Source organism: Anguilla rostrata, chromosome 12 (genome assembly GCF_018555375.3).
Source record: "Anguilla rostrata isolate EN2019 chromosome 12, ASM1855537v3, whole genome shotgun sequence".
Classification (NCBI taxonomy): domain Eukaryota; kingdom Metazoa; phylum Chordata; class Actinopteri; order Anguilliformes; family Anguillidae; genus Anguilla; species Anguilla rostrata.
The window spans coordinates 11,539,282-11,564,976 of record NC_057944.1 but is presented as its reverse complement, the minus strand read 5'-3'; the positions used below and the strand labels follow the sequence as shown (position 1 = coordinate 11,564,976).

Genomic DNA, 25,695 nt, shown 5'->3' with positions numbered 1-25,695 from the left:
GCTTAATGTTATATTATTATATAGCATGTATAAATACTAATGTGTTATATAGAGAAAACCCTGAAACACTTGACAGCTTCCATCACAGTCGTATGGCCAGCAGGGGGAGTTGTACAGTAGCTGATGAAAACATGTAGTCCAGAAAAGACAATATTTCAGCCTGGTATTACTCAAGCTGAAAAATTATTATTATGTATTTTTTTCAATTACTCAAACCAAAGGCCTTTTGCTTCAGTAAACCCTGACAGTTGGATAAAAATAGAGCATACAATTTCATTAGGCAATTGAGTGAATTGAGCGGGCCTATTTTGTGCCATTTAGTGTTGACGTCACCGGTGATAAAATTGTCCTTTGCTCTAACTGATTAGATTGTGAATTGCACGCTTTTCATCTCTCGGATGAAATTAGTCCTGCGGTCAGACACATGTTTTCATCGCACATGGCTTGCCATTTTGAAGACTCACCTATTGAGTTGCACAGAGAACACGCAGAACTTAAACAAGAAAAATCTAGCCTGTAGACATTTATGCACAACTATAAATAAGAAGTAAACACATTTCCCTCTTTAATAAATAGAGCGAACATGCAAACGTGGTAAAAGAAGTCTGAGATGTAGGCACTGCAGGCAAACCCAGCTGGATGCCGGCAAGCTCCAGGAAGGGGAAATATAATTGATAATTGAATATGGTGTGAGAGGCTGCCGGCTCTTGGCAGCTCTCTCTGTTGTTTACCACCGCCGGTGATTTGTATCGCGGGCTCTTGCGATTGGATCCGCGGCGCATAGATTGCTTCTGCCTGGAGCCGGAGGTACGCTGTCAAATCGCCGGAGCGAGTTGAGTCATCTGTGGACAAAAGAGCTAGCGGCCGAAACGCAGAGCCACGCTGCCTCTCCTCTCTCTCTCTCTCTCTCTCTCTCTCTCTCCGCTGCTCAGTCTCGCTGCCGACGCCGGCTGGCTGGGGCGCTCGCCGCGGACCGGGGGGGCGGGGGGGGGACAGGGTGGTGGGGGGGGGGACGGAGCTGAAGGGATCCTCTCAGCTGCCTTCTGCCCTCTCTCTCTCTCCGAGGAGGAGACAAAAAAGACATAAAGAAGCCGGGATTGGGACAGCTCGGACGTGTGTGAGAGAGACAGAGACCAGCAGAGAGAAGAAGAAGAGAGGCGGAAAGAAAGTAAGACAGAGAGAGAGAGAGATAAAGACTGGAAGTGAGTGAAAGTGAGTGAAAGAGAGAGAGTTTCGGCTTTGCGGGAGGCGGTGGAAAGGGTGGAGCGTTGGGGCGGGATGAGCGCCTACCTGAGCGAGCGGCGGGGCTGTTGCCGGGTGCCGGAGAGCCGGAGCGTGGAGCTGCTGTTGGACGACGGCCCGTGCCCCTGCGCCTGGAGGGACGCTCCCCGCGGCTACGGCTACGGCCTCGGCCTGGGCTACGGCTCCCGGACGCTGCCGCGCTCCTCCGGGGCCACGCTCCCCCGCCAGCGCGCCAGGCTCGCCCCCCTCGCCCCCTCCCACTCCGAGGGCACCTGGAGGAGCTCCGGCGGGGCCTCCGCGCGCGGCAAGAGCGCCAGCTGCGACTGGTGGCCCGAGTGCGCCTGCCACGAGGGCGGCTGGCAGGACCCCTACCAGGTAACCGGGGCTGCCCCAACGGGAGCCCGTCCGCAGAGAGAAGCGATTCGGACGGTTGTATTACCATTATTACTGTTAGCTTACATATTCCACTAGTTATATATTGGTCGCGGTGTTCTTTAATTAAACAATTATTTGATAGCGGGTTTGTTTTTGATCCCTGAACTCAAAGCCACCACCACTTCCATTGGCAAGTTGGCTAACCAGAACTTGTTCAGCTACTGGACGCTTCTTATTTGTAGTGACTGCCAGGCGAATGAAGGTGGACGAGGGATGCATGGGACCACGGATTGTATGGCCAATAAGATGTATTATTAGGGAAATTTGGTCAATGGATTTAAGAGCCAGTTTTTGTGCATTCACCAGAACACTACCCTGGTTTTGTGTGCTCTGAAGGTGCTGTTTTGCTGTGTTGGGATGGGGCTTTTAGAGGAAGAGTGAAGTTTTGCATGTGTTTTCCATGCTGGTTTATTTTGGAAGTTAATCTTTTACTCACAGCAAACCCTTCCTATGCTGCTTAGAGACTTAGGGACCATGCTTGACCAGTGTAAACTGCAGATACTTTGGCTGAAGGAGAAGGAACTTGAGTTAGCTTGTACATGGTGTGATAAAAAGGCAAAGCTTTGGGATGGGCTGGTTATAAAGGAGTGGGCAAACAGTGTTTCTAGTTATTGGTCACCGGAGAGGGAAAAAATGTGGTAACAAAACAGGAGTTGCAAGACTACATTTATGAAGTATCTTCCTTACTCTGAAAGATTTTTTTTATTCTTCTGCCTCAAATAGCCATTTTTTGAAATAATTTTGTTAAAAATATTACCATGCACTCCATATAACATATTACCTCAGTTGATAGTTAATTTTTGATAGCAACTAATTTTCTCTTTTTTTAGAATTTTGTTCAGGTTAAAAATCCCTTGTTATAGAGGGGTCTTCAAAACAAAAAAATCCATAAGTGCATACAGCAAATACAAGGAAGGGATGTAAGAGAGAGTCTAGACAAACCATCACACAAGTGCTCTTAATTAAAGACTCTTGGACCAATCAAAAGATGTGATTGTTCACAGAAACACCCTTGGCTGGTTTGAATCAGTGACGTGTATTTCCCTGTATCTTGGGGTTAATGAAGTCTTCCATTCTTCCATGAAGAACACTGCACAAAGTAACTCAAGGACTCAAATGTGTCATCTTCTTTAAAAAGATAAATGTATATCTGCAAATGCTCCAAGCACGTACGGTCAGGTTTGATGAATGAAGCTAATTTCACTCGCTGGTTCTTGATGTGTACAGCGATGATTCATCAGTGTCACAGTATCTCAGTGCTGATGGCAGTAACAATGTCCAGAGCTGCGTTGATTCATTAATATTGTTGGCATCTTTCCTGGTATTTAGATGTGGAAAAAACAGTAACGCAAAGCTAATGTGTAAATATCTCACATGCATATAAATCATCATTGATTTTAGAATCTGTTCATTAAACTGGGATGTATTGATGAATGTCTGGCTGTGGCATTATTATTATTAATATTGTTTTTACTTTTCGTCTTTAAAAGCTTTAAACCCAGCCCGCACAGTGCAGATGTTATATCAGACTCCATTTTGGGGGGAAAGCAGGGGTTTAAGTTCATTGTCTTCATTTTGAAATGCAGCAGTTTTTATGCATACTCTGCTTACATTACCCACTGCAAGCTGCAGTATATTTAAATGGGCTGCAGGGTTATATGTTCTCATAAGGCTGTAATGTTCAGGGCAGTGACATGCCCTGGAGTCTGGTATCTTATTGTATCGGATGACCATTCTAAATTTGAGCAATAAAAATGTTTTTATTATTATTATTAAAGTAAAGTGATGGTACAGTACTAGGTAGACAGTGCAGAAGCGTACCCCCTTCCCCAGGGGACTCTCTCTCACTCGGACTCCGCTGTTGCCGTAGCATCCCCTCAGAGCTCAGGCGTCCGTTCAGCTGCCAGCGCAGACGTGGGGACAGATTCATCCCGCGGCCCGGGTTCGATCGACACTCGCGCTCAGCGTCGGTCCGGGTCAACGTGTGTCCTCGTTGTACTTTTAGTTGCCTTTGCCCTCCATTTATCTATGAGTTCTAAGCAAGGGCGAATTTCAATTGAATCCGGGCCAAAGTTCTAGACAAATGCAGATTGAATCCGGGCCAGAGTTTAGCTGATCGAACACAGACGTGTGTCTGTTTGAGGGAAGACAGGCCAGTCCTGCCACATCAAAGCATCGCCCCCCCCCCCCGAGTCCGTTACTCAGCCGAGCTGCGAGCCGGGCACCTCCCTCCCTCGCACCTTCAGCCCAATCTCTGCTGCTCCCAAACCCCCCGCTGCTGTTTTGCCTCTGCTTGTTGCCGTAGTGACTGCAGCACCTCTCAAGGGCACTGTTTATCAAAGCAGGCAGGAAAGACGAGGCAGGGACGGCGAGAGGCGTCGAGAGTGTTGTTAATTAGCGTGACATTTGAAACAGTACATGCAAATTCACAACTCCGAGCTATGGCTTTGTGAAGAGGAGAAACGTGTGAATGGAGCACGACTGTGTTCATTTGTGTGGGGCACTTCATGACCGGTTACTCGTGGTTATTAACACGAGGAAGCTGGTTGTCACATGAAGATCGGTGTTGTGGTCCTCATGTTTTGGCGATAAAGTTGACAAAGGTGTCAATGTGGTGCTGCACGGAACAGGTGCATTCTGATCGCAGATGTTTGAATGTGGTTCTTGATGGGTGACAAAGAAATGAGCTACACAACAGTTGGGTGACAGTCAACCGTGAAACGAATACTGTGTCTGAATTAAACCCCTTGACTACAACATGCACACGACTGTTCTCTTGAGCTCTGCTATTGGTTATTGGTCTAAGGCAGGGGTGCCCAATCCTGTTCGTAGAGATCTACTGTCTTGTAGGTTTTCGCTCCAACCCGAACAAAGCACACCTCATTCAACAGCCAGATTCAGCTGCTAATTAATAGAATTAGGTTTGTCATTGGGGTTGAAATTAAAAACCTACAGGATGGTAGATCTCCAGGAACAGGATTGGGCACCCCTGGTCTATGGCCTTCTCGGTGAGTGGGAGAAATTTCGATGATGACTATTTATATGTCAAGAAATGCCTTTAAAATATTGATGGTCACATCTTGCACTATACCTAGATGCCGTGATAAATTATTGACTATGGTAAACTAGGGCTGAACAAAGTGCAGTCCAAAAAAGTGAACTGAATAAATGCATGAAAAGGTAAATGTAGAGTTCTGTTGTGGTGAAGTCCTTGTTACTGTAGGCAGTTGCTAAACCTAATTCCTCGAAAACATGCTATTTCACATTTTCTTACAAAATGAGAGGAAAATGAACACATCACAATAGCAATCATCGTTCTCACTATCAGCATTATTTTCATCATCATTGCCCAAGCTTTAATTGAGGTAAATCAGTATAATTGTTCCTGTTCTTTTTCTTTAACGTAGAACAATTTAAGCTGCCTTTTTTCATCAGGACATTTTTTTACCATTTACCATAGATATCTGCTAACTGGGTTTAATAACTTTTGAGGCAGAGACAGTTCGGTATTTGCCTGCTTTCATTTCTGGCATGAGTGGGCGAAATCCACTCAATGTGTATACCGCATTGTCTCAATGTCAGATACTGACATCAGTGAGATGATTGTTTTTAACTAAATTACAAAATATATTTTCCTTTCATTCTCTGTATTGAATGAAAATAATGTCGGGTAAATAATAAGAAGTATTTCTTATGTGCTGAGATCCAGTACTGAGGCATATATGAGCGGCCGTCTCTGAAATTACAAACGTGCATTAGCACACTGATTTGTGGTATGAAGTTGATAAACCTTATTACTGCCCTGCCGTTAGATCTACAGCAGTCATTATAGGATATTATTGACAAGATTTTGACTTTCCACTTGATTAAAATTGAACAAAAAAGGCACCCATATGAAAAAAAACGTGTACACTCATGTTTCTGGTTCCTCCATTATTTCAGGAGGGTACGGACTAACAATTTTCAAATCCGTCAATTGAAATGGGCATCGACAGCCCCCACCCAGGTGCCACAGGCAGACTGCAGGCACTTGACCAATCAGAATTGCTCTTGCATGATGAGCCTGGTAAGCACTCTATCACGGGCAATAATACTCAGGTCTGCAGGCCTGCCAGCCAATCAGCACTGGCACTGTCAGGATTCACTTCGAGACCCTGAGCTGCCTCTCCACTTGCAATGGATGCTTTTGTTGAATGTACTGCACGAAAGCCCCAGCAATATCAGGACTTGAAATAAATTACTATTTTAATATTCGTGCAAAAGCACATATGAGCTAGCCAATCAGTTTAATCAAAGAGCTAGTACTCAGGCCCCGATTTAATAAAGGATACGGTATTACACACGGTATTTGACACGGTAGGCGTCTACCGTGTCAAAATGTACGACTGGCCAAAATTTGTTGGGGAATTACTGACCACTTGAAATGTAAAATTAGTTTCTCTGGGTCTGCTGGTTTTCATTTTCACCGTAAAAAACAGGAATTTGAATGAGAAATTTAGACCCAAGAAACCAGGAGAGGTGAATTAACCATGTACTCATTTGCTTTAAGTTAATTGTTTGTGCTGAGTAAGAACAAGAAAACCAGCAGACCTACAGCTCTAGTTTTGGAACCAGTGTTTATCGTGACAAATGTGATTGCATGTAAGGTACCAGCCTAGTTACAACTTAAAGCACAATTCACCTGAGCAGTAACAAAAAAAAGAAAAGAATCCTGGTTAAGGTTAAACACTCTGTAATGAAGCTCTGTGCACAGAAGACACTTTTGATGAAGTTGCTGAGAGTAGAGAGGTGGGTAAAGATATTATTTCCCAAAAAGAGGACTTGCTGCTCAGTGAGACAGGCTTGTGATGGTTACTGAGCGCTCCATCACATTCACTCTAATGAGCCGTACTCAGCAAATTCAATCACCCAGGTGGAAACAGTGGACTTAATATCGCAGCTTGACTCATAAGGCTGTTCTGGGTTTTATTCTTTTCCTAGACGTTCCCATAACATTTTTATTACAGGAATGAAAGTGATATAAAACACAACGACATGAGAACACAGTGACATAGTGAGCACCATAGAGCAACTTCAGGCATTGTCCATTTTTACAGAGTGAATGCCGTCAGTTTATGCTAGAAAATCACGAAGGAGTCATGAAGATGACCTCACCAAAAACTCAGTTAAGACCTCTACCAAGCACCCACTGTGGTCACATGTTCTGCTCCAGAGGTACTTCCTTAAATCCACATGGAAACATATGCACCTTGCAGGATGTGTTTAGTCTCACACATGTCCATACTGGATGGTGTGTAGGCCATAGCTTTAAATAGAACCTATCTGTGTTTCTGGTAGAATACACACAGTGTATCATATGGTGGTGTACTGTAAATCTGACATCTTTGCTAAGCAGGAAAATGCTCTTATCTTGATGGCTTTACACATAGCATTTGTATTTTTATTTTACTGATTATTCATTTACGCAGCTCTATGTTAACTGAAACAATTCATGACACAATTGTTGATAACTACCACAACACGATGCTGCAACATTAATGCCAAACCAAGGTTTTGACCCTGGAATGTATGAGTAGCAAGCCTAGCTCCTTGAGTGTCACATGGAGCAGACAGATAATCCCCAGTTAGGTTTCTGGGCTGTCAGGTCCACTCACATCAGACAGTGCCCCTGTGTGTGGAGAGCGAGGCGCTCTCAGCTGCTGCCTGATCCTCCTTTCTTACCCTGTGGGAGATTGATGCAAGTACACTAGCACGCGCTGCACAAATATGCTAACTAACGCTAACGACAGTATTTTAAGTCATGCCCTGATTTTATTATTATTTTTTGAGTTGTGTGTATAAATTACATCTGTTTTTAAATAAACATTTCTTAAAGTGGTCTTCAAAGCAAGTATATATGTATATACGTATCTATATTTATTTAAGTAAAATAAATATATAGGAAAATAGTTGTGTGATTTAAAAAAAAAACAATGCTGTTCCTAAATCTGGGCAGTCTCACCCTGTTCTACCACCCTGTAGGTTTTCATGTCAATCTTAATTTGGCACACCTGATCTACTTATTAGCAACTTCACAAGATCTCTAGCTGTTAAATGAGGTGTGCTTTGTTAAGATTAGAGTGAAAACCTCCAGGATGGTACATCTCCAGGAAGAGGGTTGGGTAGCTCTGTCCTAAATCAAATTGTTGAAAGTGTGCTGTGCAGGCAATGGCAAAGATACACAAGTGTTGAGCTGAAAGGCACATCAGTGGCACTAATCGGTGCTCCTGTGGAGGTGCAATGTTCTTCAGAGAGCTACTGAGAGTTTTTCCTTCAATTTCAAACTCACAATGGGCTGTTCTGTATGAAAATAACACTCAGGGAAATTGTTTGGTTAGAATCATCTAACCGTTAGATGGTCTGCAAAGCTTTTCTTTTTTTTTTTTGACGAAGCTGCCTTAGAAGCCATTTTACTTTGTGTACGATTTGTACAGTACGTCTGGATGAAAATCACAATCTCACTGCTGACTGATTGTTTTTTTTCATGCATTTCAGGCTCCCATTCAGCCTGTTTTCAGAATTTCTTCTATGCTAGGTTTACCTATCATTAATTAGATCACCATGTGCCGCCTGTGGGTACTATTGTACCAGAGGCTTTTGTCAAAAACAACACAAATACTTTACAGTACAGTGCAGTGAAAAAGTATTTGCCCCCTTCATGATTTCCTCTATTATTGCATATTTGTCTCACTGAATGGTTCTTGATCGGTTACAAATAAATAAGCTACATAACAGTTTGGTCACAGCGATGACCGTCAAACTAAAATTGTGTCCGAATGAAACACCTTTTTCACGCCATTGTATGTGTCTGGCCTGGCCTGTCTTTAGAGAAATGCCTATCACTGCTGAAGGGTATGGCAATGTTGTAGACTGTTTGAAACTGGAGATGTGTTCCTGGTCTACTGTCTATGAGGCCATTTTGTGTGTTGTCAATTCATTGGTCCTCACCTATTGATCTCCAACAGACAATAATAGATGTTTGTTTGTTGTTGCTGGTTAACAAAAATGTGTCCAATTTAGAGTACTCTACCGAGCAGCACTTACGTTTCAAATTTATAGTCTCAAATGAAATGCAGATACAATGGACACAGATAGAAACCTCTCCTGCTTTTTCTCAGTTCTATAAAAAACATTTTGAATACCTACAGTACACTTGACAAAAGTACTGGACAGTTATTCAAAAAATAGCTGCCACGATTTGTTAAGTACTGGGTATAAATAAAGAGGATGCTTTAGTATTTTTCATGCGTGTACCAGAGTAAGGTTTTGCACCGTCTGGAAATGTGGTTCCTGCGGCAGCGTGTTTTGTTCTGCTTGGAGGAGAGGGAAGGGTTCTTCTACGATAATGCCGTCTGATCGCTGATGTTATTGACTTTAGCATTCCTGTCTTCAAGCTCCCCCCCCCGCTGAACACACATCTCATTCAGCTAACGCGAGGCTGTCACGCTCACGCCGCTGCATCCGTTAATGCAGTTATCCCCCCGTGAGCAGGTAGCATTTCAGTGGCTGCCATCGACCTCCGTCCCGGCTGCCAGTAATCCGCCTCTGTCTCTCCAACAGTCGTCCTTTTGTGCTCGGCGCGCCGGCTGCATGCTAACGCGGTCGGCGGAGAGGCGGGCCGACCCCCGTCCCCGCTGAATCGGGCCTGACGTGTTCGTTTGTGTGCCTCCCCTGTCCCTCACTGCAGGCTTGTTAGTTGGGCTGAAAGGCAATTCAGCGGCCGTGTCTGCTCAGAACACACTGGCTTTGTCCAGGGGGGTTTCTGCGCGTTTTTTTTTTCTTCTTCCCATTCCGTGTAGAATGATTGCGAGCCTGTGTGAAATGTCACCTCGCTTGTCGCGACGCTAATTGGCCTCGAAGGCCGGTCTTCAATTGCAAAGTTTGTTAGGTGCTTAGGCGCTTGTCCAGCAGTTAGATTGGGTTCACGTTACTTCAATGGTGCTTGTGCTTGTGGTGAATATGTTGGATCTCAGGACTGAAAAAGTGCATATTTGTGGAGGCACATAAGTGAAATGTGTCCATTGTCTGACTGAATTAATGGAAAGACAACACTTCATCATGTCCTGATGTAATGCAGATAATAATAATAATAATAATAATAATAATAATAATAATAATAATAATAATAAAAACTGCAATCATATCAAAACCTGAGAAAATGGACTACCCCTTTTGCAAATCTCATAATTTTTACACTGATTTTTCACTGAAGAGATTCAGGTAAGGACTATGCTTGAGACAGTGTCCAATGGCAGTGCTTGGATTTTTAGCCTCCTCTACATTACAAGCCTTGTTCCTGAAACATGACATCACGCTGCTTTGAGTTTGCCTGCCCTGCAGTTCAAACAGCATTATTAGCTGACTCGGGTGTGCAGCATGCATTTGCCAGATCAGTTTGGGCGGAGCTCCTGGAGGCCATGATTGCGTGTGATTGGCCCAGATGCGGTTGAAGAGACGGCGACCGATCAGCGGGCACCACCTGGTCCACGCCGCAGAGCGACGAGATGGCCGGGGTGCGACCCGAATCTGCCTGGGGGGGGGGGGTGGGCTGGTTCCCCTCTGAGCTGGTGTTTTCAGAGCAGGTGCTCTGGTTGCTCTCTGATGAGCTGTGTGTTTATTGACACAGGGAGACAATCTATTCCATTCTGACTGATTTCAAGAAGCAGAAAATCACACTACTCTTGCCAGCCCAGCTGACAGAAAAACCTCCTTCAGATATTATGCAGGAAATGGTGCTTTTTCCACGTGTATATTGTTTTCTAGGCATTCTATGAATTTGTACCAGGGTTACCAGGATGAGTAAGATCCACACAAGGCTACAGAATCACAGCTTACATAGGCTAAGAATTGATTGAATTTATCATTTAAAGCGTAAGTGTTACCATAATACTGGATGGCACATCACCAATTTATATTTGTACTGATGTCTAATACCGTCATAAAGGCTCTATTAAAATATAAAAAAGTGTGCTGCTGTGAAAAGTGTTACCTGGTAATGGCTGTATTTCTGCTTTCTCCCTTAAATTATACACAACAAAGTACTTTTCAAACCTTTGCTTTGCTTCTGTTCAGCTTCACTTGACTTCCTCAAACTCCCTGGTGCTCACTCATCGCTAACCTTTTCCTGATTATGTTTGTTCAAGCTCTAATGAGATGCTCTTGTTCTGGGCTGTGAAGTGACTAATCCTGCTAAGACACGGAGTTCCAGTGGGGCTCGTTTGGCAATATTGAGCACATCCTCTGGTTGCTGAGATGGCTGCAGTTTGCTTCAGTTTTAATACTCTGCTACATTTAGGCAATTAGCAGCAGCTGATATCCATAGGAACTTACACAATTCATGTTCTTTTTATATACTACCAGTTGTTATGCCTGGATATTTACTGAAATAATTCAGGTTAATAACCTTGTTCAATGGTATAACTGGACTAGCTGGAAATCAGGCTTACCACCTTGGAGCAGTAAACCCATTTCTCTAACCATTATGCTACACCGCCCCCCTGCCTTGGCTAGAAAATAGAGAAAAGGTGCTGGCTGGCAGTGCTCAAGTCTGTGTTATCTCAAACTGATTGACAAAGAGAGGGAACGTGACTGTATTTGAGCATTTAATACAAGGTTTAAAACTAAATAAAAATGTTAAATGATAATTGCTTGTGATTGCACAGAGTAATTAGCATTGCAGAAAAGCCACATCCATGACAGCTCTTTAATAGATTAGATAGCTCTTTAAGAGAGTGCTTTTTTCCATCTAAGAACCACTGCATCTATTTTTTTTTAAAATACACAAATTCATGAATTGGAATTTAAAAGCTTTACAAATGCCAAAGTTTGAATAAAACATTAAGTTACTTACAAATTAATCTATTATATTCCCAACTGGAAAAATATGAAGTAAAAAACATTACATTTTTCAGTGTATTTATTTTGTCTTGAGACTCTTCACAGAAATCATTATAGGAAGCTGAGTGCCAGTTTGTGTGTGTGTGTGCGCGCGCGCACGCGTGTGTGTGTGTGTTCTTATTTCCATCTCTTATCTTTTCAGGCAGGTCCTGCCCCTATGATTGTCAATGCGGATACACTGGACTCTGTACCGTATGTAAGTATGAGAGAATTCTTTGCTTTTCACATTCACGAACTCAGCTCCCGAAGATAGTTTAGTGGTTGCATACTCACAAATTGAATCCAAAGAAAAAGAATATGACTTTTTTTAAGGACACATGCCAGCCAGTATATATTCAGCTAACACTGATCAATTGAGGTCAGCCGGGACTAAAACCCAAATGCATAGATGGGTTCCCAAGACCAGGAGCTGGAAACACTGTACTTCCCATCAGATTAAGCTGGAGGGAACAAGAAGCAGTATTAAGCACAATAGCAGACAGGACCAGTGTGTGGCCCAGTGCTTTTCTAAGGGATTCTAGGCATTATAGTTAATCATTAATAAATGACACCACATAAATAAAACTTTAATTATTTACCAAAATAGCCCAAAAGTCTTATTTAGGTTTGCATCAGCACTTTTCTCTTTCATTCATTATGAATGAGTGTTTCATGCTTCAAGTGCATTTGTTTCAGTTGGTTTAGTCTTTGAGTTGCTTAACAAAGTCATGCTAGTAATGGCGACATATGCTCATATTTATGGTATGCATTACAATATGTGATTGCCTCCTGAGAGGTTGAAACTATATCTAAAATTATTGGTTTTAGTAGAAACAGGTAAAACTATACATTCAAACAAGGTGATAGAGACACTAATACAAAGTGGTGTGTGAACGTCGGTACATCTGAAGGCTACTCGTGTTGGAGTGATAGCTACAGGTCACTCTATGCTCAATATACTGTACTGTGTCAGTGTGTTTTGTTCTTGAAATGATATTATAGTTCACATCGCTGTAGCTTGTCTTCTTTCCTTTCTGTTTTTCTTTAACCCTGCTGGAAACTGTTGGCGTGTATCCAGTTCCGTCAGACAAAGCACTGTTCCGAATAATTAGAGAGCTTTGATCGGAATTGTGGATTGAGGCACTCTTATGATGTGATAACATTTGAGAACATTTCAATCTCATAATTATGTTTATTTCCTACCATACAGAACGTTGTGCTGGAAAGACTGAATTTCTCTCTCTCTTAGCTTTTCAGTAGGCCTAATGTATGAGAAATCTATATTTGCCATCGCATCCGGATGATGCTAGAGAGATTAAGTGAGTGTTGCACTGAACAGAGTTGACGGAGTATCACACATCAGATAAGAAATGCAGTTTCATCCCAATTATCCACAAGACTGCGGATGAAATGGCCAATGAAAAGTAGTCTTGTGAAACGCACATTATACCCACATTAGTCAACAGTGTGGTTAATGTCAAATCCTAGACTTACAAAGGTCTTTAACCTGAAGAGTGAAAAAAGCTGTAAATCGCTGCTCTTTCAATTCCACTAAGAAGACTAACACTAAGCTTTTCTCATGGCATTATGTGTGATTGAGGTTGAAGAGCAATAAGAAGAATGTAACATTTATAATAGTGTGTTGATTTGAAGTTCAAACTTACATACGGCACCTTTAAAATGCTCAAAGAAGTGGTCTGAGGAAAAGTGCACTAGACATATTCAACTTAAGATCATTAATAGAATGCACTGGACACCTTTGAAGCTCTACAATGCTGGCCAATGGGACAACTCAGATTTTAACACATGCCCCCCCAGCCTCAGATACTGACTGGGTTAAAGCAGCAGTTATACTGGGTAGGAGGTTCCAAGTTTGACAATGGAAATCAGCTAATGTTCCCTCATTTTCATGGTTTTCATTTGCCACTATCGTTGTTTCTTTGTTTGCTTTTGTAGTCAATGTGCTGCATCTCAAAGTCATGTAAAGGCTACTGCACTCACACTTTTGATCAAAGTGATGTTCATCTGCAACTGTACCACATCACCTGAAATGCTCCGTTAACTGTCACAGTATAAAAAAATAACATTTTGCCTAGTTACAATTAAACTTTGCCAACATGTTCCACATGAACTAAACAAGCACAATTTCCAGGGCAATGCTGCTCCTGTTGTCCTATATTTATTCATAACGTTGACATTGAAAGCATTTTTATTGCGATTCTCAACTTCTGTTTTCCCGTAGCTGTATCGCAGACCTCCGTCTGACTGTCTCATTAACGGTTGAAAGAGTCAGCAGGACGCGCGATAATAACCGGAAAGCCCCTGTTTGGAACTCCTCCGTGAAAACATTGATTAGCCTGTTAATCTCGGTGATTGAATCGCTGCTGAGTGACATGTCCGGGACTGGAGACTTGAGACATGGCGGAAACCTGGGAGGCGAAGAAAACGATCTGGTACCGTGTCAGCTGGCGGCTGCAGGCTATTAGTGACGCCGTTGTTTTTGGGAGATAGCAGGGTCAGCACTTTATTTTCTCTACATTATTGACGTGCTCAGAAGATGGTCTTATCCAGGGCAATGTTATATCACCTGAATTGTACAGGTTCTAGATTTACTCAGCTGGAATTTCATTCAAATGCCTTTGAGGGTTTCTTTTTTTTTTTTTTTAAACTTACGCATGAACTCTCTCTCTAACACACACGCACACACACACACACACACACACACACACATACAAGAATTTATTGCTATACTTGTAAGGACTTTTCATTGACTACATTCATTCCGTAACCTCTAACCCTAACCCTAACCCTAACCCCAACCACTACATGCCTAACCTTAACCCTAACCTTAACCTATTTGTAACCCTATCGCTAACCCTAAGTCCTAACCCTGAAACAGCTTCTTGAACTTGTGGGGACCAGCAAAAGGTCCCCACCTTGCATCATTTTCCTCAACTTTCTATCCTTGTGGGGACATTTAGTTCTCACAAAGATAGTAATACATGTCCATACACACACACGCACACACACCACAATCGGCTTTAATTTCATGGTATTTACATGCATATATATTTTACCATTTTACTGAAACTGTTTTTGTGTTGTGTCCACCCATTTTGTGGTTGGGAGAATGTGGAATTGCATGTACCATTCTGCTACAGAATGCACTTTCAGACTGCTATTCTAAACCTCATTTCAAAAGACTTCAGATGCTATAGTGTTGTCAGTTATTTATGTGGCAAATGCACAATTCAGAAGCTCATTGCCATTCCTTGAGTGTTATCTGTGGCTATTTCTGTGTCCAACCTTGGAAACAGGAATCACTCCTTCTCTTACTTTGCCTTAAGTGTGTTTCCCATTTAGTTAACTGACTATTCTGATATCAAGATTGGGAGGACAAAAAGAACTGGGTTAACTGGGACAGTTTTTCCTAGGTTTTGAATGATGTATTCAAAAAGCTAACCTTGTTTAAAATATTTGGTTGCTTTAAAATATATGAAGAAACTGCTGAATCGTAGGACTGAAGGTTCACTGTGGCAAAATCCAATTATGAAAACAGAAGTGTAACATTTTTCATCTTTGTTTTGTGCAAGTTTGTGAAGGTGCTGTAGGCACTTTTCATACAATGTGCTGCTATATATAGTGATATTTATTTATATGGATCCAATGTGTACTGCATAGCAAAGCATCTCTCGCTTATATGTCGATAACTTAATTCTCGCGGTTATTAATTCTAATTTAAAGCCTTTTCCCCTTTTTTTATGTTTGGAACAAGACAAGATATACAATACAATAACAACATTCATAAAAAAACCTTAATTACTCTGCTTCGTATGAGATCGGTGTGTTTTCTGTTTGATTTTAGGTCAACGGGACCGAAATTGAATATGAATTTGAAGAAATTACCCTGGAACGGGTGAGTATTAAAAAAGGGTTCTCAAAACTGGACAGATAAAGTTATTATACATTTAGTATGTGACCGTACCCTGAGCTACTGCACGTATAACACTATGCCCCATCCACAGTCAATAATCCAATAGACAACAACTAGTATTAATGCTGCTGTTCTCTCTTTAATGGCGTGCGGTGCTTTCACAGAGTCTGGGCGTGTTACAGCTAACTCAGTTTGTGCCCTGGTGCAGTACCAGGCAGCTCAATATGTGGGCTCTTCTTCTTCTTCACTGCTCAGCAGAGGACAGAAGCGGGTGATGGCACCGTATTAAAACTTCATGGCCTCCGACCTCTGGCGTTTCGGCTTCATTTGAGAGCCCCCTGGAAAGCAGGACGCTCCAGGGAGGAAAAAAGGCGCAGACATTTATCCGAGCTAAAAGAACGGGCGGTCGATACTCTCCCCCCTGAAACACTAGCCCCGGCTAACGATTGCCGGGACAGACATCAATACGGGATTTATGTCATATTTCTAATGTCATTATCTCGTATATCGCCGCCGCAATGTCGTTATTTTAATGCGGCCATGTTTCTTTTTGCCTTTTTTAAAATTTCATTAGTTACTTTTTTTATTTAAGTTTGCTGTGTCATTCAGCAACGCCCTTGACTTATACAGTCGCCTACCCGGAATATAAGCAATCTCCGTGATTACCGCTGAGAGAATCTGATTAGGAAATTGCCGGAATGAATGTCTCTTTAGGAGGCAGATAAAAACGTGGTGCATCTCAGCAGCGGTGCCCACTTATTTCCACATTGATTCCATTCCGAGACTTACAGGGAGAATAAACCTAAGGGAGGAAGAAAAAATGCTGTTTCATTATCTTTTGAAGTCGTTTGACCTGCTTGACCAGCCCAGTACACCCTGTAAACAGTATTGTAAACAGTATCCAATTAGACATATTTCATGGGAGCATGGCTATAATGAGAGCATTCCATTTTGGAATTCTGAATCTGAGAGACAGGCTGTCGGGGCATTGGGGAAGCTCTAACTGATAAGTGGGTCTCCATACCCACAGTGGCATATTGACAGCTGTTGACAACAGAAATGGAATACACACGGATGGAAATGAAACAATTTGGATATAGTCTATCATTTATTGAACAGTACTGTGGAGTTTAGAACTGCAGCCTCATTATCTTGTTGTCTGGACTAAGGAGAGAGATTAGCACATTTAGCCTGATTGACCTACAGTATACACTGGGGTAGTTTGCTCTTGGTGCTGTGCTTCTATGCTGGGGCCTATTGCATTGCATTATGCCATTAAAACACAACTCAGAAAGGTGGCCTCTGGTGTGGATTCAATCATCTTTTCTCCTTTACTTGGATACAGTTAATTATGATCCATTTTGACACATACAAGCTGGGTGACCACAAAAATACACTCGACATTTCATACAAAGAAAGGGAAAGCAAGCAATTGAATGTTAATTTAATCCAGGACTCTAATCATCAAACTTAAAGGAGGTGATTCATATATGAGTAAGAAATAATACTTCCACTGTAAACATGTACATATGACATTGATAGCATTTTAGCTCAGGCCACATTCAATTCAGAGGGCATTTTATTCCAAGCAGTGATTTGGTTTTAGCCATCACTTCAAAATGGCAGTACCAGCTGAGCCTGTGCATACAAGAAAAAACTGAACATTATAGAAGTTGTATGTCAACCTAATCAAGTTCAAGCATTTCTACAGTGATGGCTTCAAAAGACTAATGTCATTTGCACAATGTGGATTTGGTTTCCAGGGTAATTCAGGTCTGGGGTTCAGCATCGCCGGAGGAATGGATAACCCCCACATTGGGGATGATCCCGGAATATTCATCACCAAGATCATCCCGGGCGGGGCTGCTGCTGAGGACGGCCGGCTCAGGTGTGTCCCCTCTCGGTGCCGACTCCTGTTTCTACGTATTCAGGGGGTCCTTAAAACTCCCAGCCCCATGGTGGTTGAAGCTTCGGCTACTGGATCTCCCTGAAGGTTCAGCAGTGATTCATTTTTCACAAATCTGTCCTCGGGTTCTGTTAAATCCTTTGTTTTGTGCTGACTGAGGGTGCTATGTTGCGGGCTTTGGAGGTACAGGCATAGTTTAGGCTTAAATTGGCGGAAGTGTAGTGTAATGGGTAAGGAGCTGGTCTTGTAACCTAAAGGTCAGAGGTTTGATTCAGTATATATCCAGCTGTAATAATGGATACAATGCAAATGCTATGTAAAAGGTTGTGTAAGTTGCTCTGGATAATTGCGTCTGCTAAATGCCTGTAATGTAGACACCTGACAGTCACAGAGATGGTCGACCTTCTGTTGATATCAAGGTGCACTCTGTTGAAAGCAATAACATACCACCCGTTGACCCATGTCCTGGTACATAGCATTAGAGGCTGGTGTCTCCAGACACAGAAGAGGCGGTGTGTGTGCATGCATGTGTGTGTGCGATGTGTGTCTGCTCAAATAAGGTTTAGTCAGAAAAGATTTTCTAAGGCACTAAGAATGAGAAGAAAGATAAATACATTGTGCCTGGGCTCACCGGTAACAAAAAAATTAAATTGTGCTGCTCTGACAGGAGGACAACAAACAACAATGCTATGACTTGATGGAAGATGGCTATCTAACAAAGTAATTTTATTTTCATAGAAATCCTTCAGGAGTGTATTGATGACTCTGATTCTACTGTCAGTGAAAGACAATTATAAAGAAGGACAGTTTAATCTCCTGCACTGCCTGCCTGTATAATTCCATTTTGGATGCCCCTGTTTACACATTGCTTTAGACTGTGCAGACTTGCTTGGTTGTTACCTTTTCCAGCAGTCCAGTTTCATGGACAAGGAGACACTGCATAGTTACGTCATAGTCTTATTGTTAAACCTAATAGGTTTTTGGTCTAGGTTTAGGCAATCTAAAATGATGAATAGCTGATTGAATTAAATAATCAAATAACCAAAAGCTAATTTTGAGGCAGGATTTTGAGTCTCCAAATTTTGAGTCTTCTGTTCAGACTTAGGCATTGCAAAATAAATGATTGTTGTAAAACAGCAACCTTTTTAGGCATAAGTCATCAAGAATTTTTCTTGTCGGTGTGTAATGTTTTGAGCGTGTGTACTGAACATGGTTTGTTTTTGCAGGAGAAACTATTCGTGTCCTTTCATGCAAGCCTACCAAAATAAACACCGTTAGAAATATCATTTAATTGGCTAAAATGCTTTTTAGTCATTGCTATAATAGCTTGCCATTGGCTGGCTGTGTACTGGGCAGAATTTATACTGTCCATGCTGGCGTACGGTGGCTCCCATTGGCTATACTGAAGGAATGATATTTTTTATCCCGGACAAAGTTTTGAGCTCTGGGACCAAAAACCTAGGTTCGAGTCAACAGTCATTAAGTATGAGCTGTTCTAAGACTCTTCCAACCATGATTTTGAGCAGTCCCAGATGCCCTGATATGTTCCAGCATGTTTGAATTTGTCAGCACACTGTGTCTTGTAGTGTGAGCCCTGCTTGATGAGTTGTCATAACGGTGATGAGCAATAGCCAATGAGAGTGGGAGGAGAAACCGGAAAGTGGATTACTAAAAATCAACATGGCTTCAAATTTCAGAATCTGAATTTAATGATTGTCATGTCATACAAATGGTTGTTAGGAACTTGTAACAAAACCAAAGCACAAATACATCCTTCCTGGCAACGCACAGACAATTGTTGTCCCCAACCATTATCTCCTCCTTACAGTATATTGCATTTTGTCCTATACTTCTGCTTTTCAACAAAAATGAGCTGAAAGAAAATGAACAGTCACTGCTGGCAGAGTTTTGGGATGTCCGATATGAAAGATCTTGTAGTGTGGGGTGTGCAATGTCACGTCGTCAAGACGAATACAAGAAAGAATGCAATGTAATATAAGCGGCACAGCAATTTCTGGATTTTGAAAGTTGTGTAGACCACATGTACCATTAAGGGGTTGAGCTTTTAGACTTAGGTTGAACAAAAGAGGCTTGCATTTTGATATGCTTTGTTTACGGGCGAAACTGCGCATCAGATTGCCACAGATGCTCCGCAGTTTAATCTCTGTCATTCTCTGAGCACAGCACAATCTAACAGCACTGTCCTTGAGCAAATCAGTGCAAATGTCACTGCAGTATTGACGTTTGAGAGCTCATTAGTGCATAGCCTCTGTCTCTATCTCTCTGTGTCTCTCTCACTGTCTCTATCTCTGTCCCTATCTCTGTCTCTCTTGCTCTGTCTCCAAACCATACTACGGTACTCCTTCCTGTTCCCACTACACTATCAATGACACTGCACTACATATTCTCTGATAATTAATAAGGTAGAATACCCTGTTCTCTAAAGTTTAACCTGAATCTTAAAGTTTGTCCTCTTTTTTAAATGTTCTTTTTGTACCTTTCACACCATGAAATGATACCACCCTCAAAGGATGTTAATTAAAAAGCTCTGACAGCCATTCTCTCCCTCCCGTGCTCTTTCTCACTCTCTCTCTCTCTTGGTCTTTCTCACTCTTTCTTTTGGCTGTCTGGTGTTAAAGCAGGGTTCACAAAGTTACGGAATTCATAAAACAGCCGAACGACCGAGTCTTGTGCTAGTTGATGCATGGGGTCTAGGCCCTCCGGGTGACCCCTCCTCCCTGCCTGTCTCCAGGGTCAACGACTGCATCCTGCGGGTGAACGAGGTGGACGTGTCGGAGGTGTCGCACAGCCGGGCCGTGGAGGCCCTGAAGGTGGCGGGCTCCATCGTGCAGCTGTACGTGCGCCGCAGGAGGCCGGTCCTGGAGACTGTCAGCGAGATCAAGCTCATCAAAGGCCCCAAAGGTGGCGTCCCCGCCCCTGTCTTTAGCCCACCCCCCCTGCCCCATCTGCAGCTCCTCCCCCTGCTCACCCTTGTCCCTGTCTGCTGCTCCGCCCCCTGCTCTGCCCCCGCCCCTGTCTGCAGCTCCTCCCCCTGCTCTGCCCCCACCCCTGTCTGCAGCTCCTCCCCCTGCTCTGCCCCACCCCTGTCTGCAGCTCCTCCCCCTGCTCTGCCCCACCCCTGTTTGCAGCTCCTCCCCTGCTTGGCCCTGTCCCTGTCTGCACACCGCCCCCTGCTTATCTCTGTCTGTAGCTCCTCCCCCTCCTCGCCTCTGTCTGTAGCTCCTCCTCCTGCTCACCCCGCCCCCGTCTGCAGCTCCTCCACCTGCTTGCCCCAACCCCTGGAGCACATTTCAATGTGTACACACTGTACTTAATGAATTATGCAGAAGGAATAAATACGATGGCATTGCATGACCACACATGGAGACCTTCCTTTTGTGTGTGCTTGCATTATGTCTTTCAGCAAATGCCATGCGAAATCAATGACTTGCACAGGCATTTTTTTTCACACGACTCTTGGTGGTTTGCTGCAATCTTTGTAGATTTCCCCTTCATTAAACCCCTAAAATGCAATAAAATAAAATTAAAATAAAAAAAATGCAGAGGTTAAAAAAGGTAAGCACACTGTGCATCCTAAAAAGTGCACGTCCAGGGTTGCTGTTTTTCTTCTTCTTCAGAGTTCTTCAACGCTCCCTGCACTCTGAGCACAAGGCTGGCATTTACTGCCCACAGATTCCTAATGGGGGTTAAATATTTATTTCTGTATTTTTCAGAAGGCTGTGCTCATTTCTTTGCAGCCAAAGCAATTCCATGTCAGCAAGAGCTCCTTTCACTCAATAAACCCCCGACTTCTCTCCCCACAGTCTTAAAGTGCTTCTAATTGAATTTCCGAGAAACAATTGTTTGACCTTTTCCAGTGTTCGTGTAAAAGCAGCAGAAATGTTGACATCCAAGCTTCAGGAGGCTTACAGCCTCTGTCTGTATGTTTCATCACAGAGTTTAATTATTATTATAGCTGTCGATGTTGTTGTTATTGTTTTTGTTTTTGTTTTTGTAGTTGTTGTTGTTGCTGTTGTTGTTGTTCTTCTTCTTCATCTTCGTCTTCCTCCTACAGTTTCAGTTAGTTGTTTCCCATAGATATATTGACACTGACTGAAAACATTAGACCCACAACACTGACCTCTGTACTCTTTACACAGAATTCAATTACATCTTCACAAAATCACATATTGAAGTCCTGAAATAGGGTTACTTTGTGTTTCTTCCTTATATTTTTACCCGCTTCTTCAAATTCTCCATCTTCTTAAATACTTCAATCACTGTTGGTATTGGTCAAAGTGGTTATTGTTTGTTTCCTGCACTGCCCAGGAAAGTTGTTCTTGTTTCACCATAGACCCCATCAAAGACATTGTTAATAAACCCCTTGTCACAGTTCCGCTTTTCAATAACCACAAAAAATAGCAACTTGTTTGGCTTTTCTGCCGTCTGTTCACTATTTTAGCAAAAAAGTCACCAATGGTATCAAAATAGCTTCTGACAAATCAATTTTTGCTGTGTTGTTAAGTGTTTGCACGGAATCGCATCTTATTCTGCTACTATCCGAGGAGTTCCCGATTTCCGAAACAGAACCTAGTGAATCTGGTTGTTCTACTACCCCCTCCCGTCTCTACACAGGGTTGGGGTTCAGCATTGCCGGTGGAGTGGGTAACCAGCACATCCCGGGGGACAACAGCATCTACGTCACCAAAATAATAGATGGGGGTGCGGCACAGAAGGACGGACGGCTGCAGGTCGGCGACAGGCTGCTCATGGTGAGCATGTGACCTTACTGACCCAATCAGGAGCATGACCGCATCAATGCTTTTCGCTTTTGAAACAAAATCGATCACTAAAAACGCTCACTTTTAGCAAATGGAGTTATCTCCTTGTATCCCACAAGCAATTTATTAACATGATTTTCTTATTGGATTATTTCAACATTATTAATTACTTTTTTAGTTAATCTATTCCTTTGATCCCGGGACAATTAACTGAACAAGCAGTTATTTATTGTATTAGCACATTATTCTGACATCTGTTCCTCGACCAACTTCATACTAGCTGTTTAATTTCTAAATGCTTATTATCTTTTTTATCATCATATTTCACATGTTCTTGCCACTAGAGGGAACTGTATCTCTTCTGACTTTCCCGCCACAGGTGAACCACTACACGTTGGAAGATGTTTCTCATGAAGAAGCGGTAGCCATATTGAAAAACACATCTGATGTAGTTTATCTGAAGGTGGGCAAGCCCACCAATGTTTACTTGAGTGACCCCTATGGGCCTCCCGATATCACACACTGTAAGTGTATTATATTTTTGCACGTGATCAATCCTTCTTTGCATTCGAATGACGATCCATAGCTGTGTCTGCTTAACTGTTAAATAGTATTCTAACATCTGAAAATACCTATATAAAAGTGTATATACTGTATGATTACAACTGTCTGTTGTAATAAATTACATCTGGACATGACATCATTACATGATAAACATTACGTCTGAAGGCAAGAACAGCCTGGTTGACCTTGTTCTTTTGCGTCTGCAGCATTCTCTCCAGTTCTTGAAAAGCATATCTCTTCCCTCGGCACTGAATCTCTGGAGTACAAGACTGGTCTTCCTCCTATCTCTCCTGGAAGGTACTCGCCCTTTCCCAAACACATGCTGGGGGAAGAGGACGTCAACAGGTTGGAGGGTTTTTCATTCTTACGGTAATTACAACTCTACCATTTTGTCTGTGTGTCCAAATGCCGAGCAAAATGTCAGAGCTGCAAGTCATGTGACTCTGCATAGTGTTGCTGTTCCACTGCTTAGGCCTTGGCAGCAGTGTTCATATGCTTGAATATTTTATTTAAATATAATTCTCCTGTCAATGATAAGCAGAACTGCAGAAATAGCAAAATACCTTCAGGAGGAGTTCACAGTCCTTAAAAGTTTTAATTGATGAAGTGCCATAGTTCTTAAATCCAAGCCTTCCAACAAAATGAAGCAGTTTTTACTGGTCTCACTTTTTCATCCTCCAATGTTTCTCATCATAATTCTATTGCTCTCTCTCACTAACAGATTGTTCTCTCTCTCTTAACTTCATATTGAAATTCAGCTTTCTCCACATGACGAATGTTAGGTATCATCCAGCCAAAGTGCATGCATAATACCTGCATGATCAGTAATGTGATTCAACAACAATAAAACAGTCGCAACAACGGTAATGATATTGATGATGAAGATAACAAACTTATTCTAAACAGTATGAGACTCCACTCTTTCACTCACTTTCCCATTACCATTATCTCTCAAATTGAAATTCAAAATGCTTTATTGGAATGACAAGATATACAGTTTCTTATATTGCCAAAGCGCAGAAAAGAATGGAAGACATAAATATAAATCTAGACATATGGTGTTCAGACAAATATAGTCCTATTATCTCTCTCTCTGTTTATCTCTCTCTCTCTCTCTCTCTCTCTCTCAATTCAATTCAATTCAATTCAATTCAATTTGCTTTATTGGCATGACAAAACAGTACATTTCGTATTGCCAAAGCATACAATGTCATAAAAAACATACATTTAACACATTATCTGTATTCCTGTCTGTATTCCTGTCCAGCAACACAGTGACATTCTATCAAAAAAGATAGAATGTTCATTCGGAATGAGAGTCTACAAACCATCTCCATCCAGTTTTGTTATATACCAGGGAGTATTTTCCCTCTGAGGAAAACACACCCAAACCACTCTGCTGGGAATAGACTCCGGTATCAAAGGCTCAGACAGCTGGATATTCATTTTAAAAGAGGCGTCCTCTTAATTGATCTCCCGTAGCGCTCAGAATTGGCTCCCCGCGGAACTGCAGGGTTTGTGCTCAGCGCTCTCTGTCTCTGCGTATTAACGTTAGCGCCCCACGGCACTGTATTAGCGTGAGCTCACCGCTAACTTAAGGTTATTCAAATGGCAAGGGGACTCAGTGCTTTTACAGTGTTGCAGTAAGGTGATGATTGTCTGTAGGGAATAACAGCATTGTATTAATGTTTTTTAAAATATATATCCTAGCTTGCTGGTATATGACATAATTTGTCCTTTTGCATTTTAATGATATTATATAAATGAGGAGGAAACATAATGGAAAGTTTTGTTTTTTTACAAAATAAAGCTAATGTCACATTTGTGTTTTCTGGAATTGTCCCATCCGTTTTGGGCTGTGACACTTGACTCACAGATGACGTATTGTTCTCGGCTGTATTGTCATAAAATGTGTGAATGTAAAAAATACACTTTAAAATAAATTGTCACAATATGCATTCTATACGGCGGCGAAAACCAACGTTTTGTGCAAAACTGAAATCACTGCTTCATATCACCGTGGTTTTATGTTGTTCTTTTTCCCCTCTGTTTCATTTGCTCTGTTAGAAACACCTCATTAGACGAGGGGGAGGGTCACCGGTTTGAGTCGCAGCACTTCCAGTTAAGGTGAGACTCCGAACGGCAGCGGCAGCGTACCAGAGTCTTCACTCAGACACGGTTCTCCCATTTTAAAAGGTCAATGCTTTGATCCTCGAGGGGTGAAAACATTTTCTTAATGAAAGCGAATCCTAAGGGTTCTGCTGTTTAAAGCAATTATCTTGAGAGGCCACTGCTGCAGTTTCTGTCAAATGTCAAAGCATGTCAGGGCAAGAAAACAATGCGTGCCGAAGCAAGCGTCTTTTTTAAAGTTTAATTGGGGCTAGAGTGCGTTTTGACTGTGTTACATCTGATTATTTTTCACACTTTGAAGGCTTTTTCCTCTCTGTGTTTGCATCGTTCACCTTTGAGAAGTAAATCTAAGACATATACATGAGGTCTTTTTTTGGAAAAGGAATATCAGCGAAAAAATGTTGACAAAATCCAAATGAGATGTAATTATTAGTTGAAAACGTGAAAGTTCACTTATTAAAAGTTTGTGTGGAAGTAAGCATTTAGCTTCCCACCTTCAGAAGTAAGGGTCAAGCTTTTCTCATATCCTTCACTTATGGAAGGTGCTGTGTGCTTCATTGTCTAACTAAATTGGAAGCACTTTCATGCTGCGATACACAATGTCCCAGTGGTCCAGTGGTTTTCCATTTCTGTAGCATGGACTAAGTCAATACTTCTAAGCAAATGAAGATGGGTGACAAATTAAAGGAAAAACCAACATGAAGTGTCTTAGTAAGGTGTTGGGCCACCACAAGCTGCCAAAACAGCTTCAATGCACCTTGGCATAGATTCTACAAGTCTGTGGATCT

General features: G+C 42.2%; 1 protein-coding gene across 12 annotated transcripts in view; it reads left to right on the top strand.

Moving 5' to 3' along the window:
* Positions 1-25,695, top strand: part of LOC135235924 (disks large homolog 2-like) — a 128,388-nt gene that overhangs the window by 67,529 nt on the left and 35,164 nt on the right. For 6 of the 12 annotated variants that reach the window (XM_064301967.1, XM_064301965.1, XM_064301971.1 and 3 more), the window contains exons 5-12: positions 11,760-11,809; positions 15,458-15,508; positions 17,290-17,414; positions 20,185-20,354; positions 22,068-22,204; positions 22,593-22,737; positions 22,984-23,146; positions 24,845-24,904. In XM_064301967.1, coding sequence (XP_064158037.1) covers positions 11,760-11,809; positions 15,458-15,508; positions 17,290-17,414; positions 20,185-20,354; positions 22,068-22,204; positions 22,593-22,737; positions 22,984-23,146; positions 24,845-24,904 — 901 coding nt within the window. Of the gene's footprint in view, positions 1-1,018; positions 1,618-11,755; positions 11,810-15,457; positions 15,509-17,289; positions 17,415-20,184; positions 20,355-22,067; positions 22,205-22,592; positions 22,738-22,983; positions 23,147-24,844; positions 24,905-25,695 lie in introns of those variants that run through there. The other 6 variants (XM_064301978.1, XM_064301968.1, XM_064301976.1 and 3 more) reach the window with 2 other exon arrangements.